The 16,962-nt window shown below is 43.7% G+C and overlaps 1 protein-coding gene across 1 annotated transcript in view; it reads right to left on the reverse strand.

The window, feature by feature from the left end:
• Trpc4ap (transient receptor potential cation channel subfamily C member 4 associated protein) overlaps window positions 1-15,790 on the reverse strand; it is a 60,096-nt gene extending 44,306 nt beyond the window's left edge. Inside the window, exon 1 of the mRNA XM_051143598.1 lies at window positions 15,548-15,790. Coding sequence (XP_050999555.1) covers window positions 15,548-15,715 — 168 coding nt within the window. The 5' untranslated portion in view covers window positions 15,716-15,790. The remainder of the gene's footprint in view (window positions 1-15,547) is intronic.
• Between the last annotated feature and the right edge of the window lie 1,172 nt (window positions 15,791-16,962).

Consider the following 16,962-nt stretch of genomic DNA (forward strand, 5'->3'; position numbering starts at 1 on the left):
AGGGACCCAGAGCAGTCAAAACAGTCTTCAAGTCTGAAGAATCCTAATTCCTGAATTGTCAGTTCATCACAAGTCTACATTAATCAAGACGGCATTAGCGGACTGGGCATAAAGAAAGGCAGAGCAATGAGAGTTAAGCAGTTTTTGTTTTGTTTGTAGGTTTGTGAGACAGAGTCTAACTGTGTAGTCCCGATTGGTTCGGAACTCACTATGGAGAACACACACAGATCTGCCACCTCTGCCTCCCGAGTGCTGGGATTGTCTATGAAAAGCCCATTTCAGTGACTAGAGAGATGGCTTGGGGCTAAGTGCCTGTACCGCTCCTGGAGAAGACCCAAGTTCAGTTCCCAGCACCCACATCAGGCACTTTACAACTTCCAGTAACTCTAGTTCCAGAGGATCCAATGACTCTGGCCTCCTCCAGTACCTGCTTCCTATGTACAGATGCAAACACAGACCTACACACATACTCATTATTAAAATAATAAAAATACATCTTTAAAAATGCTATTTCATATATGACATTATGGATCCATTAAAAGTACAGGTACACATTTGTAAACCCACTACTTGGGCGGTGAATACAGAAAGTTCAAGACCAGTTGCAGTTATCTGGTAAATTCATGTTATCCAGGGATACATAAGACCCTGTCTCAAACAAACAAACAAACAAATAAACAAATGGGTCTAGAGAGAAGGCTCAGTGGAGAGCACCCATAAGTAGATCATAACCATCCATAACTACAGTTCCAGAGGATCAGCTTCCAGGGATCTGATGCCCTCTTCTGACTCCTATGGGCACCAGGTATGCATGTGGTATACATAGACATATACATATACGTGTGTATATATGTATGTATATGTGTGTGAGCAAAACACTAGTATAAATAAGACAGATCTTTAAAACAAAACAATAAAGTAAAAGGCACGAAGAAAGACAAGTCATGTTAATGACAAAACAAAGTTTAAGGAGTTGTATGAGTTTCAGATAACTCAAAACACTGGGGGATGTGTTTTGTGCACTGTGTATTCAGATGCTGATTTCTGTGCCCAGAGATCCAACTGCAGTCCAGACATAGGCACTGTCATTATTATTGTTTTTGTTGTTGTTATTGAGTTTTGTTTTGTTTTTGTTTTTGTTTTTTCGAGACAGGGTTTCTCTGTGTCGCTTCAGCTGTCCTGGACTCACTTTGTAAACCAGGCTGGCCTTGAACTCACAGAGATCGGCCTGCCTCTGCCTCCCGAGTGCTGGGATTACAGGTGTGTGCCACCATGCCTGTCATTATTAATGAAGAATCTCTTATCTCAATGTTGTATAAAAATTGTTCTCCATTCTCTCTGATGCTGGGCAGGAGAGCTGAGGTGGAACTTGCAGTCCCATGAGGAGGGGATGAAGGACAAGAGAAGGCCGAGGCGAGGGCTGCCAGGCCAGGTCGTCATGAAGATGCGGATGAGCAGGAGACTAGATGACAGGTGATGGGGCACGTGGGTGGCAACAGTCCAGACCCTAGTCTAGCCCACAGATGAGTTACAATAGATGAGAAACCGCCCAGCTAAGAGCTTAAAGCTTATTACTACATTTAATAGGTCTCCATGTCACTATCTGAGAGCTAGAGCGGGCATAGAAAAAAAAACTTACTTTGTTTTCAAGACGTGGTTTCTCTGTGTAGCCTTGGCTGTCCTGGACTTGCTTTGTAGACCAGGCTGGCCTTGAACTCATAGAGATGAACCTGCCTCTGCTAACCTCCGTGCTGGAATTACAGGCGGGCACCACCAGGCCCAGTACAAGGTGTGTTTTCAAACCATGTAATGGGACTAATGGACAGAACAGCTGGACAGTCTAAGGTTTTGGAGATGAAGCAACCCAGTCTGAATAACTTGAGTCAAATAAGCCTCAAGAGAAATGTAAACGTATTTTGAGCTAAATGAAAGATTATTTACCAAAATTTGTAGGATATGGCAAAACTCTGGGTTTAGGAAAGAATTTACTACACTGAAAGTGTTAGGAAAGAAGAAAACGTTTAGTCCACAGGCTACGCTTTTACCTTAAAAAGTCAGAGAAAGATGAACAATGTAAGTCTAAAGCAAGCAGAAGAAAATAAGAAAAAAAATGAGAGCAGAAACAATCGAATTCAAGTTGACTATAGCAGTTCATACCTGTAACCTCAGTGGCACTTGGGTGGCTGAGCTAAAATGATAGACATGAGTGTCACACCAGCCTGAGCGACTGACTGAACAAAACCTGGTCTCAGACCACACACACGTGTGCGTGTATATGTGCGCGCACGCACACACACACACAAACACACACACATACTACAAAGAAGGAAAAGAAAAAAGAAAGACTCTTAGAAGGCAGAAACAGGCAGATCTCTGTGAATTTGAGCCTGGTCTACAAAGCAAGTCCAGGACAGCCAAGGCCACACAGAGAAACCCTGTCTTGAAAAAAAAATAAATAAATAAAGAATGAATGAAAGAAAAGGAAAAAAAAAAAAAAAAAAAAGGAAAGATTAAATTAAAAAACATAAAATCAGTAGAGAAAAAGTTTTAATAAAAAATTGGGTCTATAAAGAAAAATAGAGAGGCCAGCCTGGTCTACAAAACAAGCCCAGGACAACTAAGGCTAACACAGAGAAAGCCTGCCTTGAAAAAAAAAAAAGGATACAAACTACTAATGCCAGAAATACATGTAGGGTCATTATTACTGATCCCATTGCCATTAACAATAAAGAATACGGGCTGGAGAGATGGTTCAGAGGTTAAGAGCACTGACTGCTTATCCAGAGGTCCTGAGTTCAATTCCTAGCAATGACATGGTGGCTCACAACCATCTATAATGTGATCTGGTGCCCTCTTCTGGCCTGCAGGTGTGCATGCAGACAGAGCACTCTATAATAATAATAATAAAATAAATAAATAAATAAATATTCAACAATAAAGAATACTGTAAACAACTCTATGAACAAAATTTTATTCGATTAAATGGACCATTCTTTAAATGGTACAATCGAGATCTATAAAAAAAAAAAAAAAAAAAAGGATGTGTTGACGAAACCAGCTATTATAGAAATATTTACAAATAAAAGTGGGCAATTGTCTCTAAAGATACATTTTCCAGCCAGGCATGGTGGTGCACACCTTTAATCCCAGCACTTGGGAGGCAGAGGCAGGTGGATCGATGTGAGTTTGAGGCCAGCCTGGTCTACAAAGCGAGTCCAGGACAGTCAAGGCTACACAGAGAAACCTTGTCTCAGAAAAACAAAACAAAGCAAACCAAAAACAGAAAAAAAGAAAGAGATATTTTTCTAGATAGACTCAGTGTCGGTAGTCATCAGAGAAAAAGCAGTTAAATCCACAGTGAGCTCCATCACACCATCCAGGACCATATGATCACAGAGAGTGTTTGGGAAGGTTTGAGGAAACTCAAACTCTCTTACACTCCAGGTAGAAATGAAAGATGGCACAGCCGGTTTATCAAGGCTGGAAAGTTCAGCATACAGCCAGGAAGAGGAGTGTGACTCTAACTCCAGTGCTTGGACAGTGGAGGCAGGAGGGTCACACAGATTTAAGGCATACACGAGCTACTTAACAAGACTGTTCCAAAACCCCAAGGCCTGCGGAAGTACCTGAGTAGTGCAACTTGCCTAGGTGTGTGCTAGGTCCTGGAATAGCAACACACACACACACACACAAACACACACACACACACACACACACACACACACACGCGCGCGCGCGCGCACGCACGCACCTCCCCCACAAACAGAGTTATCATATGACCCAGCAATTCTCTTCCTAGGCAAATATCCACAAAAAATCTTGCACAAAAAGGTTTACAACAGCAAAAATCTTAGTAAGCAAAGGTAGAAACTTGAGTGCCCATCAACTGGTAAACATACAAGTAAAATATAGGTCATTCATGTGATGGCATTATTATTTGGCAAGAAGCAATACATATAACACAGATAAATCTTGAGGCTTATTATTCAAGATGAAAGAAACCAGACACGAAAGCTTACATATTATTTGACTCTATTTAATATAAAAAATATTCAGAACAAGCCAATCCAGAGATAGAAAATAAAAAGACTAGCTGCCCCCAAGGGCCAGAGAGAGCAACTGGGAAGTAACTGCTCTCGGCACAGAGTTGGTTTGGGTCTCAGTTTGAGATTGAATCTCATGTAACCCACCCTCACTACAAACTCTCTATGTAGGTGAGGATGGCCTTGAACTCTGACCTTCTTGCTTTTACCTTCCAACTTCCTTTTGTTGTTGTTTTGTTTGTTTTTTTGTTTGCTTTGCCAGGAATATTCTAAAATTGGTTATGGTAACTGTAGCGTTGTATAAACAGCTACTTACTTGCATAATTAAATAGAGTGTGTGTGAAAGGCAATCAACACTTCAACAAAGCTGTTATGAAAGCTAAATACATAATGGACATAAGTGAACTTTTAAAAGGACAGGAATGTCCTAAAACTATTTTGGTGATGGTTGTGTAATTTTCTAAATAAATTTTTTAGACTTCTTACCTTATTTGTGTGTGTATGAGTGTTTTCCTGCAAGTATGTGCACCATGTATGTGTGCACAGAGGTCTGCAGAAGGCTCAGATGCCCTGGCACTAGAGTCACACACAGATGGTTGTAGACTGCCATGTGGGTATTTGGGAACTGAACCCATCTGAGGAACACCAAGTGCCCTTAACCACTGAGCCATCTCTCCAGCCCCATAATTTGCTAAAACAAACAAACAAACAAACAAACAAAAAACCCCACTGAAATGAAAACTTACAATTGGTAATTTGATTTTGTTTTTTGAGACAGTATCTAATGGAGCCCAAGCCAGCCTCAAATTCCTGATCCCCCAACTTCCACCTCCCAAGTACTGAAATTACAACCATGAGTAAATCTGGTTGTTTTCTTATTTGTTAGTCTCAATAAAATTATTATTTAAAAAAAACATTAAGCTGGGTGTGGTGGCACACACCTTTAATCCCAGCACTCGGGAGGCAGAGGCAGGTGGATCGCTGTGAGCTCGACGCCAGCCTGGTCTACAAAGCAAGTGCAGGACAGCCAAGGCTACACAGAGAGACCCTGTCTCGGAAAGAGAAACATTAAGAACTGGGGACATAGCTCAGTCCATAAAGCTCTTGTCTGGCAAGTGTGAGGGTCCAAGTTGGATCCCCAGAACTAACTCACATAAAAAGCCAGGCATGGTGGAATACACCTGCAGCCCAGCAAAGGCAGAGGTAAGAGGGGCAAGACAAGTCCTCAGAAGCTCACAGGCCAGCTAGCCGGCTATCTGGTGAAAGGTCAAAGCAACGAGAGTCCATGCCTCAAACAGAAAGGAGAAGAGGCACCGGAAGACTGATACCCAAGGTTGTCCCCTGACTTACATATATACACTATGCATTCATGCACCTGCACTTGCCCCCACAAGCACATGCATGTGCATGTACACATAGACACACACACACAGACACAAACACACACACACACACACACAAATAAATATTAAGGAAGCCTAATAAAAAAACACAGAACCAATATGACATTTGAAAAGCAAATATCATATTAAGTAAATATATTTAAATCCCCAAATGTCAATTAGTATAGTAAAATTCAAAAACAAAGCATATTATGCTGCCTACCAGAGAAACATTTAAGAAAATATCAGTCTAACAGACTGGGAAATAATACACAATGTAAAAGTGCACAAGAGAAGAAAGGTGGTGTAACTTATCATCACAAAAAACCCAAAGCGAAAAGCCCAACTGGAGAGATCCAGGTTGATGACATGCACCGGTGACCCCAGCACTCGGAAGGCTGAAGCAAGAGGACTACCGTGAATTCAAGGCTAGCACAGGCTGCATGGCAACATCTGTCTCACAAGTAAGTACATAAAGAACATGTCCAGAGATAAGTACCTTAGGAGCTAGGTGTGGGGTGCACAGCTAAATGCCAAAGCAAATCCACACCACTTCAGATGATACACTCTTCCAGCCCCTGAGAGCAAGTGTTTCTGAAAGAGGATAAACCACTTAATTGACAGAATGCACTATGATAAAACTAAGCACTTATGCTCATCAAGAGATTGTCTTGTTGTTTTTTGAGGTGTGTGTGTGTGGGGGGGGAGGTCTTACTACGTAGCAGTAGCAGTGGCTGGCCTGGAACTATATAGATCAGGCTGGCCTTGAACCAGAGGCCTTTCTGCCTCTGTCTCCTCTATGCCTGGCTCATCAAAAGATCTTCATAGATTAAAAAGGAGTCATAGAAAGAGAGAAAAGATCTACAAAACATCACTTCAAAATGTGCATATATGCATCTGGAGGTGGTGGCACACACCTTTAATTCTAGCACTCAGGAGACAGAGACAGATGGCTCTCTATGAATTTGAGGCTAGCCAGGGATATGGTGAGAACCAATTTAAAGAGGGAGGGGGGTTGTATATCGAGAAAATGCCAAAGGCTTCTAGTTAAACAAGATGCAAACAGCCTGGAGAGATGGCTTAGTGGTCAAGAACATTGGTGACCTTCCAGAGGACTCGGGTTCAATTCCCACCACTCACACAATGTCTGACAACAATCTGTAATGCTAATTCCAAGGGATCTGATGCCCTCTTCTGACATCCTCAGGCACCAGATATGTACATGGTACAGACAGACAGACAGACAGACAAGACAAAACACTCATACACATAAAATAATTTCTAAAAAAAGATAATAAAAATATACAAAATATTTGAACAGGCAATTCACAAAAGAGGGGTATCCAAATTTTTCCAATAAACTTCTGAAAAGGAGTTTAACTTCATTAACTCACCATAAACTAAAGCCATAGTGATTATACCACTAAATAAATACCTGAGAGAGAGAAAAAAAACCCGAAACTCAAAAATTAAAAAGATTGACACAACTGGGTATGGTGGTCCATGCTTTTAATCCCAGCATTTGGAAGGCAGAGGCAGACAGATCTGTGAGTTTGAAGCCAGCCTGGTCTACAAAGTGAGTCTAGGACAGCCAAGCCTACACAGAGAGACCCTGTCTCAAAAAACAAAAAGAAAAAGAGACTGACACAACACTGTAGGTCAGCAAGAACATGCAGCTGACAGACACTGCTGATGAGAATGAAAATTAGTGTGTGCACTTGAGAAACTCTGGTAATGGACACCGATGGCAAGCCTGTGCACGGCTGATACCCCAGCAGTTCTCAGTATGTACCCTCCAGGTGGAACAAACGCTGAATACAAACACGAACAGTGCTCATGCTAGCATTATTCATAATAGGCCCCAAACTAGAAGGATCTAATTTATTTCTCAAAAACATAATAATTGTGGACCATTGATAGAATAACAGGCCAAAACCAAGATGGATGGACTATAGCTTCATCATCTTCAAGAATGAGTCTAAGGGGCTGGAGAGGTGGCTCAGGGGTTAAGAGAACTGACTGCTCTTCCAGAGGTCCTGAGTTCAATTCCCAGCAACCACATGGTGGCTCACAGCCATCTATAATGAGATCTAATGAATGCCCTCTTCTGGCATGCAGGTGTGAATGCAGGCCTGGTCTACAAAGCGAGTCCAGGACAGCCAAGGCTACACAGAGAAACCCTGTCTCGAAAAACAAGATTTTAAAAGAAAATACTTTGCAATTCAGAATTAGATCGGATACAAAAGTATCAGAGTAAAAGATACTTTCAAATAGTAACATGAAAAAAAATTACCTTTTGCACACTTCTTTCTGGAGTCTACTACAGAATGTGCTCCCAGAAAGGTAAATATAGATTTAGGAAACAAGGTCTAAAACACAAAAAAAGTCAGTAAAAAAGAGTAAGATGCCCTGAACTTGATGTTCCAAGAATCCAGCTGCAAAAACACCAATCCAAACTCCAATGAGGAAGGGGAGGTTGGTGAACTTAATAAGCCAAACAAACAAACAAACAAAAAAAACCACAACGTTTTAGAAACTGGGGTCAAATTATATATATAGAGAAAGCGGAACAAATGTAAAAAGATTCAGTTTTATGCTAGGGAGACGCAGAAGGCTCCGCGTGTGCTAGGGAGACTCAGAAGGTATAGGACATGTCTTTATGAGGTGTCATTGTTTTGAATATAAAATGTACCTCACAGGGTCATGTCTGAGCATTTGGTGCCTGGTCAGTTGTATTTTTCTGGAAGATTGTGGTGCCTTTGGGACTGTGACATAGATAGCACAGGTGGACACTGGGGGCAGCTCTTGAAGGTAACACCCAGGTTGGCTCCAGCCAGAGCACTCTACATCCTGTCTGCAGCCATGCGCTGTCACCACGGACTCCCTCTATCATGCCATCTCCTCCATGGTGGACTACACTCCTGAAGCCAGAGGCAAAATAAAACTATCCTCTCTTCAGCTGCTTCCATGAAGTGTCAGTCACAGTCATGAGCGATGTCAGCAGCATGTCCGTGTGTGACTCCAAAAGGAAAAAGTCGGAGAGAGGGATGATGGTGGGAAGAGGCTGCAGCCTCTAAGGAGGCTTTCTAGGCAAACTAGACTCATGTGGCGACCACGGGACCACATGCATCTGCCTAACCCCAGAGAACGACACACTAAAAATGATTCTCAGTGGTGCAACACATGTTCAGTACATGTGGGGCCTGAGTTTAGCCTCCAGCACGAAAAGAGAAAAGTGAGCTTTGCTGTGTCTGTACTTGTATATCAATAAAAACGCAAGAAAAAGAGCCTTTAATACCAAGGAAGACATATGAAGCCCGTAGCTGTTAGACATGCATGGCTCTGATATAAATAGTGATTATATCCGCAGCAGAATGTTCCTACTTTATACCAACAACCAAAACTGTGATACTGGGAGAATGGTAGAGACAAGTAAGTGACACATAGATTCCAATCATTTTTTAAATAATTTATTTATTTTAATTTTATGTGCATTGATGTTTTGCCTGCACGTATCTCTGTGAGGGTGTCAGTTCTTGGAGTTACAGACAGGTGTGAGCTGCCATGTGGGTGCTGGGAGTTGAACCTGGGTCCTCTGCAAGAGCAGTTCATGCTCTTAACCACTGAGCCATCTCTCCAGCCCCTAGATTCTAATCTTTAACACGAGGAAGAAAATAGATATTGTCAAATTGAAAAGTGGAGAAAGAACTTTATAAACAAGTTAGTTGGAAATACTCTGGTTTCCTGGGTCCTTCTCTTGTGAAAGCCAGAGCTACGCTGTGACCAACGGTTGCCTTGGGAGGATGGAAGTCAGAGCGAAGAGTGGAGCAGGGCACTGCTATTGCCTGTAATGAGCCTCATGATACCCCAAGACCCAGCCGCAGTTGAAATACCTAGCTTCAGATGTTCACAACTTATACACTGGTTTTTAAGACACTTATTTAAAATAATATGTAAGATGGGCACAGTGGCACAGGCCTATAATCCCAGCACTCGGGAGGCAGATGCAGGTGGGTCTCTGGGAGTTTGAGGCCAGGATGGTCTACAAAGCGAGTCCAGGACAGCCAGGACTACACAGAGAAACCTTGTTTCAAAGGCCAAAAAATAAATAAGTAAAATAACATGCAAAGCCAGGCATAGTAGCTTGTGCCTATAATTAATCCTAGCGCTTTAGATGCCGAGGCAGGAGGCCATGGGTTATCTGGAGCCAACACAGTAAGATCCAGGCTGACCTGGGCTACAGAGAGACCTTGTCTGAAAATAAAATAAATAAAACAATCATTTCCACTTTGTTTTCCTTGCAAGTACCTGAACGCTGCGATGAGAGAGCCACCATGCAGGCATCTTCACAGCTGAGTTACTGGCAGGTGTCATGTGGGGCTTTCTCTTCAAGCACTTGTGGTCTGACAGTTCACAGGAGCAGTAATCTCTCACAGCATGTTCCCTAAGCTGTCAGCCTGCTCAGTCAATGGGACATTTCCAGACTTTCACAGTTTTTACTGACTGTCTTTACTGCCTTCCTTTTAAAATAATTAAAAGCTGATTTCTATGAAAACAAATGTATACCTTTTTTGTTTAATCCTAAGCATAAGATAGCAAAAAAAAAAAAAAAAAAAAAAAAAAAAAAAAAAGATAGTTAATGTCTTAAAATAGCAAAGTACAAGCAAACAGACATTTCAGAGGATTATTAATAAAGATTAAATATCTTATTAGGAGCCCAGTGGTGGTGCCTACTTTTAATCCCAGCGCTTGAGAGGCAGAGGCAGTGGATTTCTGTAAGTTCGAGGCCAGCCTGTTCCACAGAGCATCCAGGAGGCCAAGGCTACACAGAGAAACCCTGTCTTGGAAAACCAAACAAACAAAAACCTTGTTATGGAAGTCTGATAACTAATATTAGCCACTAAATACCTGTATCCTTTGCAATGGTGTTTGTGTGGCTTCAACACTAGGAGGGGTACATCTCAGGGTTTGTGGATACAAATGCTACCTGCTGAAACTAACACTATTAGTATGTTTCTGAGACTTTACTTATCCAGCGGGTTCTTTCTTTCTTCTTTCTCTCTCTCTTCCCATCTCCCTCCCCCACACATGGAGAAAGGGGTATAGCTTTTAAGTCAGACTGTATAATCCTGACTAGCCGAGAACTCACTCATTATGTAGGCCAACCTGAACTTTGAGTAATTTAACAGTCTCCTGCCTCTGCCTCCCATGTGCTGGAGTTTACCAGCTATAATACTGCCATGCCTGGTTTCCAAGGTTTTCTCAGTATCAAATTGCCCTTACCAGGAAAGAGAAGCTTGTTTTTGCTTTTTGGTTTTTTAAACTTAAATCATTAAGTTTCAAACTCTAATAGAGTAAGACTAAAACAAACAGTATTTACAAAAGAAAGTAAGTAAGTAAGTTGGGAGGGAGGTTGTGGGAGAGTATTTGCCTAGCCTGTACCAGGTCCCAAGTTGGATTCCTAGCAACAGACAGAAATGAAGGGAGGTTGGGAGAGAGGAGAGAAAGGATCCAAAGAAAAAAGTAGAAAGTAAAACAGGCGAAATCTAGAGTGATCTCAGAGGATGCAATGGCAGCACTTGGGGGAACAGAAGAGTTCATTCCATAACCCAGACTACCAAATGGCCAAGATACAAAGCACCTGAGGGTGAGGGGCCCTGAGACGCACAGGTGCACTGCTGTTCCACTCCCCACTGTTTATCCAGTCTCTCTCCCCTCAACCCCATTGGCCTTGCAGGACCTTGTACCTCTGTCATATAGTAAACAGATTTGGTTCTACAGCAATGGAAAGCAGCCGGGAACCTTCAAGCAGAGGATTTGTAAGACTCAACTTGGCTGGGCACAGTGGCACACGCCTGTAATCCCAGCACTCTGGGAGGCAGAAGCAGGTGGGTCTCTGTGAGTTCAAGGCCAGCCTGGTCTTCAAAGTGAGTCCAGGGCAGCCAAGGCTACACAGAGAAACCCTGTCTCCAAAAACCAAAATAAATAAGTAAACAAACAAACAAATAAATATTCAATTTGCTTTGAGGATCAAATGGGCAGATGAATATGAACGCATCAATAAACCGCAAAGTATCCTGGCATATTTATTACCTTGACAGAGGACGGACGAACAATCGGAAAGAGAAGCAGGCAAATGAAAACCCAAGAAGGACCAGCCCATCCTGAGGCCTACAGTCTTCTCTCAGGCTGCCCTTGTGTCCCACTCAGGGACAGGAGGAAAATGGGGAGGATGGGATTTGGTGGAAGAGGAGGCCAAGATTCTGGTTTTATACATGTTAAACTTGAGCTGCCCAGTATCTACATGGAAATTCAGAGCAGGTGGTTGACCATACCTAACCACCAGCGCTAAAGACCTCGGCAGAATGCAGATACAGACCTAAGAGCCATCATCAGAATATACAGTGTTTATAAAAACAATAAAAGCTAGCCTTTCTGCATACTCGTGACACTTCAGTTAACTATTTCCAACGTTTTCCTGTAAAAACACATTTTTTTTCCTCACCATAATCTTAAGAGATTAGGTCCTGGGGTAATCTCTATTTCACAGATAAAGAAACAGATATTAAGTAACTTTCCCAAAGACTTAAAGCAAGTTTGTTTCAGAGCCAGGTTTCAAATCACAGGTGGCCTGACTCTGGAACTCTTTAAAGCTATGGAGTTACCGGAGAGTGACTACAGACAGACACAGACTGAGGATATAATATTCCCATTCAAATAGTTTCCTGAGTCCTTCCTATCAAGTGCTTGGTATTGTTTCAAGCTCTGCAGATACAAAGAAAAGTAAGACACTCTCTCAAAAAAGTCCAGTCTAATTACTGCTGGCTGAGAGCAACTGTTTATCAGGTAACCGGTATTTGGCCCACTGGTTAAACTTTCGAGACCTAGTGTTTCACCTGATTCTCATAACAACCTTATGGGATAGATTTTAGAAATAATGAAACCGATTAAAGAGATTGATTTAGCCTAGGGGCACTGGCAAAAAAAAGTAAAAAAAGTTGGAACTAGGATTTAATTCAGACCCATCTTACTTCAAAATCCAGTCTTTCCCAAGGAAATTCTACCATGTGGTATTCAGATAAACCTTCAGGGCATTGGTCAAACTCACAGCAAGAGAAGCAGAAGTGTGGCTACAGGGCCAGGAGGGGCATGAGGAGTTACCAAGTGGATACAGTTTCAGGTTTACAGGATGAAAAGGCTCTAGAGATCCAGTGTGCATCAGTGTGAGACTAGTAAAAGCTACTGAATCCTATAGTTTCAAACAGTTGTGATGATCAACATATGTGTTTTGTTGTTGTTGTGTTTTGAGACAGGGTTTCTCTGTGTAGCCTTGGCTGTCCTGGACTCACTGTGTAGACCAGGCTGGCCTCGAACTTGCAGTGATCCACCTGCCTCTGCCTCCCGAGTGCTGAGATTAAAGACGTGCGCCACCACCTCCTGGCCATATATGTATTTTTTATTTAAAAGGTAATTAGGCAAGAGGTGCTCTTGCTACTGTCCAGCCTGCTGCCCCTTACAGTGCACTTAATAAATTTATTTCTTCCCCACCCTACCACCCCCTCAAAAAGTTTTTTAAAAACTTGGCACTTTCCTACTATGCCATATGCTGTAACCAGTATGTGCATGGTGCTATGGAAATATGGGTAAGCAAATAATTTATTCTGCATAGCAGGAGAAGGGAGAGGGAGAGCATAGCAAGAGGAAAATAACAAATGAAACTGAAGAACACTACTAAGAAAGGAATATGAGCTGGGAGGTGGTGGCACATGTCTGTAAATCCTGCATCCAGGGAGGCAGAGGCAGGGCGAACTCTGTAAGTTCAAGGCTAGACTGGTCTACAAAGCAAGTCTAGCACAGCCAAGGCTACCCAAAGAAATTTTGTCTCAAAAGAAAAAAAAAAACAAAAAGCAAAGAATTGTCACTCTTATTTGGGAGAGAGGGGTTCTAATTCAACCTCCGAAATAGCACCTGTATCAAAATACCAAAGAAATATGCAATTACAGGCTAACAAGGTAATTTGACTGAAACAAACTTTGGGCATCATTTGTGGGGACAAGGAACATCCAAAATGGGCTCCAAGAATACTCTAGTAGCCTTCTAATCTAGTTTCCTAGCATTCCTAGGATTTCAGCATTGGAAACAAACTATTTTCCTAAACTGCCTCATTCAGCATGTTAAAGAATTTCCATGGCTCACTGTTCTTAGTGATTTTCTGGAAGGGAGTTTACAAGCGAACTGCTTAACCTTTCTGAACCTCAATTTCCTCATCTGTGTTGAGATGAATTCAACGCGTGGCTCAAAATAATGAAGACTATTGGGTGTGGTAGAACGCACCTGTAATCCCAGCACTAAGAGTGCTGGGGAGGGACCACCACAAGTTCAAGGCCAGACTAGTCTATATGATGAGTTCTAAGTTAGCCAGACCTACACAGTGAGAGCCTGTCTCAAAAGTAAACTCACTTTCAAAAAGTGTTAACACCTGCACATTGACTGACCCAAAATCCGCGATCATTAAAAGTTAAATCAGTCTAGGCAGGTGGTGGCGGCACATGCCTTTAATCCCAGTACTCAGAGGCAGAGGCAGGCAGGTCCCTGAGGAGGCTAGCCTGGTCTAGAGAGTGAGATCCAGGACAGCCAGGGCTACACAGAGAAACCCTGTCTCGAAAAACCAAAATAAATAAAAAGTGAAGTCAGTTCCCTTTCTGCCTGTCCCTACATACTCAGCTCAGCGAGGTATCCTGGCTTCAAGGACAGAGCAAAGTATTTCTCAGACCTTAAGGCAGATTCAGAGGAATTCAAGGAAGAAAAGACTGCTCATCTACAGTTTTGTAGGAATATACAGCTACCCAAAAGCGTTCCTTCATCCGCAACCCTCCACAAATACAGATCATCACACCTTTATCATATCACGTTTTCAGTCCTGAGTAATACTCAAATGACTGAAAACTAACCTCAAAGACGTAATCGAGGTTATACTGGTGGTACACTGAGAAAAATCTCACACCCGCTCTCTCATCCACTCGCCTAAATGCCATCCCTCTCCCATCAACACTTACAGGATGCTGTGTATATTCATCAAAACCATATGCGAAGCTATCTTTAAATTAAGCTAATGTTTTCAAAGTAACTTCTGGGACCACCTGAGAGAATGAGGAGAAAGTGAGATGGGTCATCCATCTTGCTTTATTCTAAGGTAGTGCCACACACACACACAGACACACACACACACACACAGACACACACACAGCAACTGGTGTAATGATAGGTAAGCAGTAAATATAACAGTAACGAATTACCTTCGGTCCTTAAATGCACCTGAAATACACTAACACTTGGCACAACTATCCTCTTTGAATTTGATAATAGCCTTAAAAGGTGAGTTAAATGAGGGAAATTAGGCACTGAAAGGTAACTTGCCCAAGCAAGAAAAAAAAGAGCAGGGCTTTGAACTCGGGCTTGACTAAAGTTCCCCCTCCAATGCATGTCGCCCTACGCTGGCAAAACTGTCTCTGGACCCGTTGGAGTTCAGCCTAATGTGGAAGACAGGCGTAAAAAGGGCAGACAACAAAGAAATATGCAACTGCCGCCTAAGAAATATCATGCAATCAAAACCACTGGGGGGGATTTGACGGAGTAACAATGGAAGCCTACTTTGGAAGAGGAGGAGGAGGGGGAACGTTAAGCCCTCATTGAGAAGATGACATTTTATGATAGGCTTGGGAACGGTTTGTGGGGGCTGCAGTGAGGACGACCCCGTCTTGCTCACAAGGAGCAAACGCGAGACCAGTAGAAGATGAAGCCGACTCGCCGCCAAGGTCCCCCAGACATGCAGACGTGGCGCAGGAAAATGAGGATCTAGAAACTCGACCCAGGGCTTATACGCGCCACCAGTAGCCCGGGCAGCCCGACCCAACTCGGCCCAGACCTGCTGGCCTCCGGGCCGGCCGCTGCCCACCGTCCTACCGCGGCTGACAGCGTCCGGGCAGCACACAGGACAGCCCCGCGGCCAGCCAAGGGGGGACCTGGCCGGTCCCCGCGGCGGCCTGGAAAGGCCTCTTCCCCGGCCCCTGGCCAGCTCCAGACTGGCCCGCCCCGCCCCGCCCCTCCGGGCTGGCCTCCTACCTGCACCGCCCGGACCAGGCCCCGGCCCGTAAGCTGGCCCTGCCGCAGCTGCAGCAGGATGTTACCGGGCTGTGGCCGGCCGCCCCAGCCGCCCCACGCCGCCGCTGTAGCTGCCGACCGTCTCCCCCGGCTGGACCCAGCTCCAGCCGCTGCCGGAGCAGCCGCCATGTCTCTTCGTCCGACAAACAGGAAGCAAGCGGCTCCGAGGCCGCGTCGATTTCTACGGGGCGGCGGAGGACTCTCCACATCGCCCCCAGTGGACTGACGCGGAGGTGCAAGCCGCGTGGCAGGGGATGTGGGAGCCCCGGGGCTTTGTGGGAACTGTAGTCTTTCCCGAGGCTGGGCAGGTGGCAGAGGTTCTGTGTTTCCCGGACCTCCTGTTTTCCTGGGGACCACCTGTTTGTCCACATCCCACCTCCAGCTCTAAGTGGAAAACCAGTCGCTGCCTGCACATGCTCTCAAATTTCTCCTCTATTGGTGAATGATGCAGCCTGTGGCCAATGAAGGATCCTAGGCCCTAGGCTAGAGTTGACTCTAATTTCTGTCCCCTTCTTTCTAAGAATGACTTCTGCCAAGTCACTGCACCTTAGCCCTGCCCCTCAGTACATTTAATATTTATTATAATTAACAAATATGTCTTACGTAAATAATACATGAAGGACCATCAATGAGCTACTGCTTGTTCGAAGAAAACGGTGGAAAATATTTCATGAATTACAAAATTGTGTTGGGATTAATAATTTTACAGATGTCAATAAATAGTTCCTAAGGGAGGAACTCCTCACATTGGACAGGCATTTGAGGTGGAGGGTGAGGAGAGGGGCAGAACAGTGAGGGTTACAGGAGAGCACAGCAAATACACACACACACACAAATGTATCGTTTTTGCTCTGAACTCACACACTCCTGACAGATTTCTGTACCAAGGTGCTGCTGACTCTCCCCATTCTATCTTCTGGGAGGCAATCTTGTAACACACATAAGGAGAGTTGAGTGTGATGAAATAGGAAGTCATGAAGTTTGCTACTTGTAACTAAGGTGGCTATAATTTGTTGCCCAAACCAGAGTTCCTTCAAGAGTGAAATGATGCAATCGACAATTACACCAGAACAACAGCAGACATCTATAGGCCCTGCCAGGACAAGCTGGACTGTGGTTGCCATCTTCATTTCATGCCCACTTAGAACTGCTGGACTGCCTGGGTTAAAGCAAAATAAAATAGGGTCCAAGAGATGAGTCAGTGGGTAGAGGCACTGGCTGCCAAGACTGAGGACCTAATGCACACATGTTTGTGGAAGGAGAGAAATGACCCCTTCAAACTGCTCTCTCTCTCTCTCCTCCCCCCTCCCCTCCCCTCCCGTCCCTCCCTCCTTCCCTCTCACACAAATTAAATGTAATTTTTAAAGTTAAAAAAA

Source organism: Acomys russatus, chromosome 4, assembly GCF_903995435.1.
Source record: "Acomys russatus chromosome 4, mAcoRus1.1, whole genome shotgun sequence".
NCBI classification, from domain to species: Eukaryota; Metazoa; Chordata; class Mammalia; order Rodentia; family Muridae; genus Acomys; species Acomys russatus.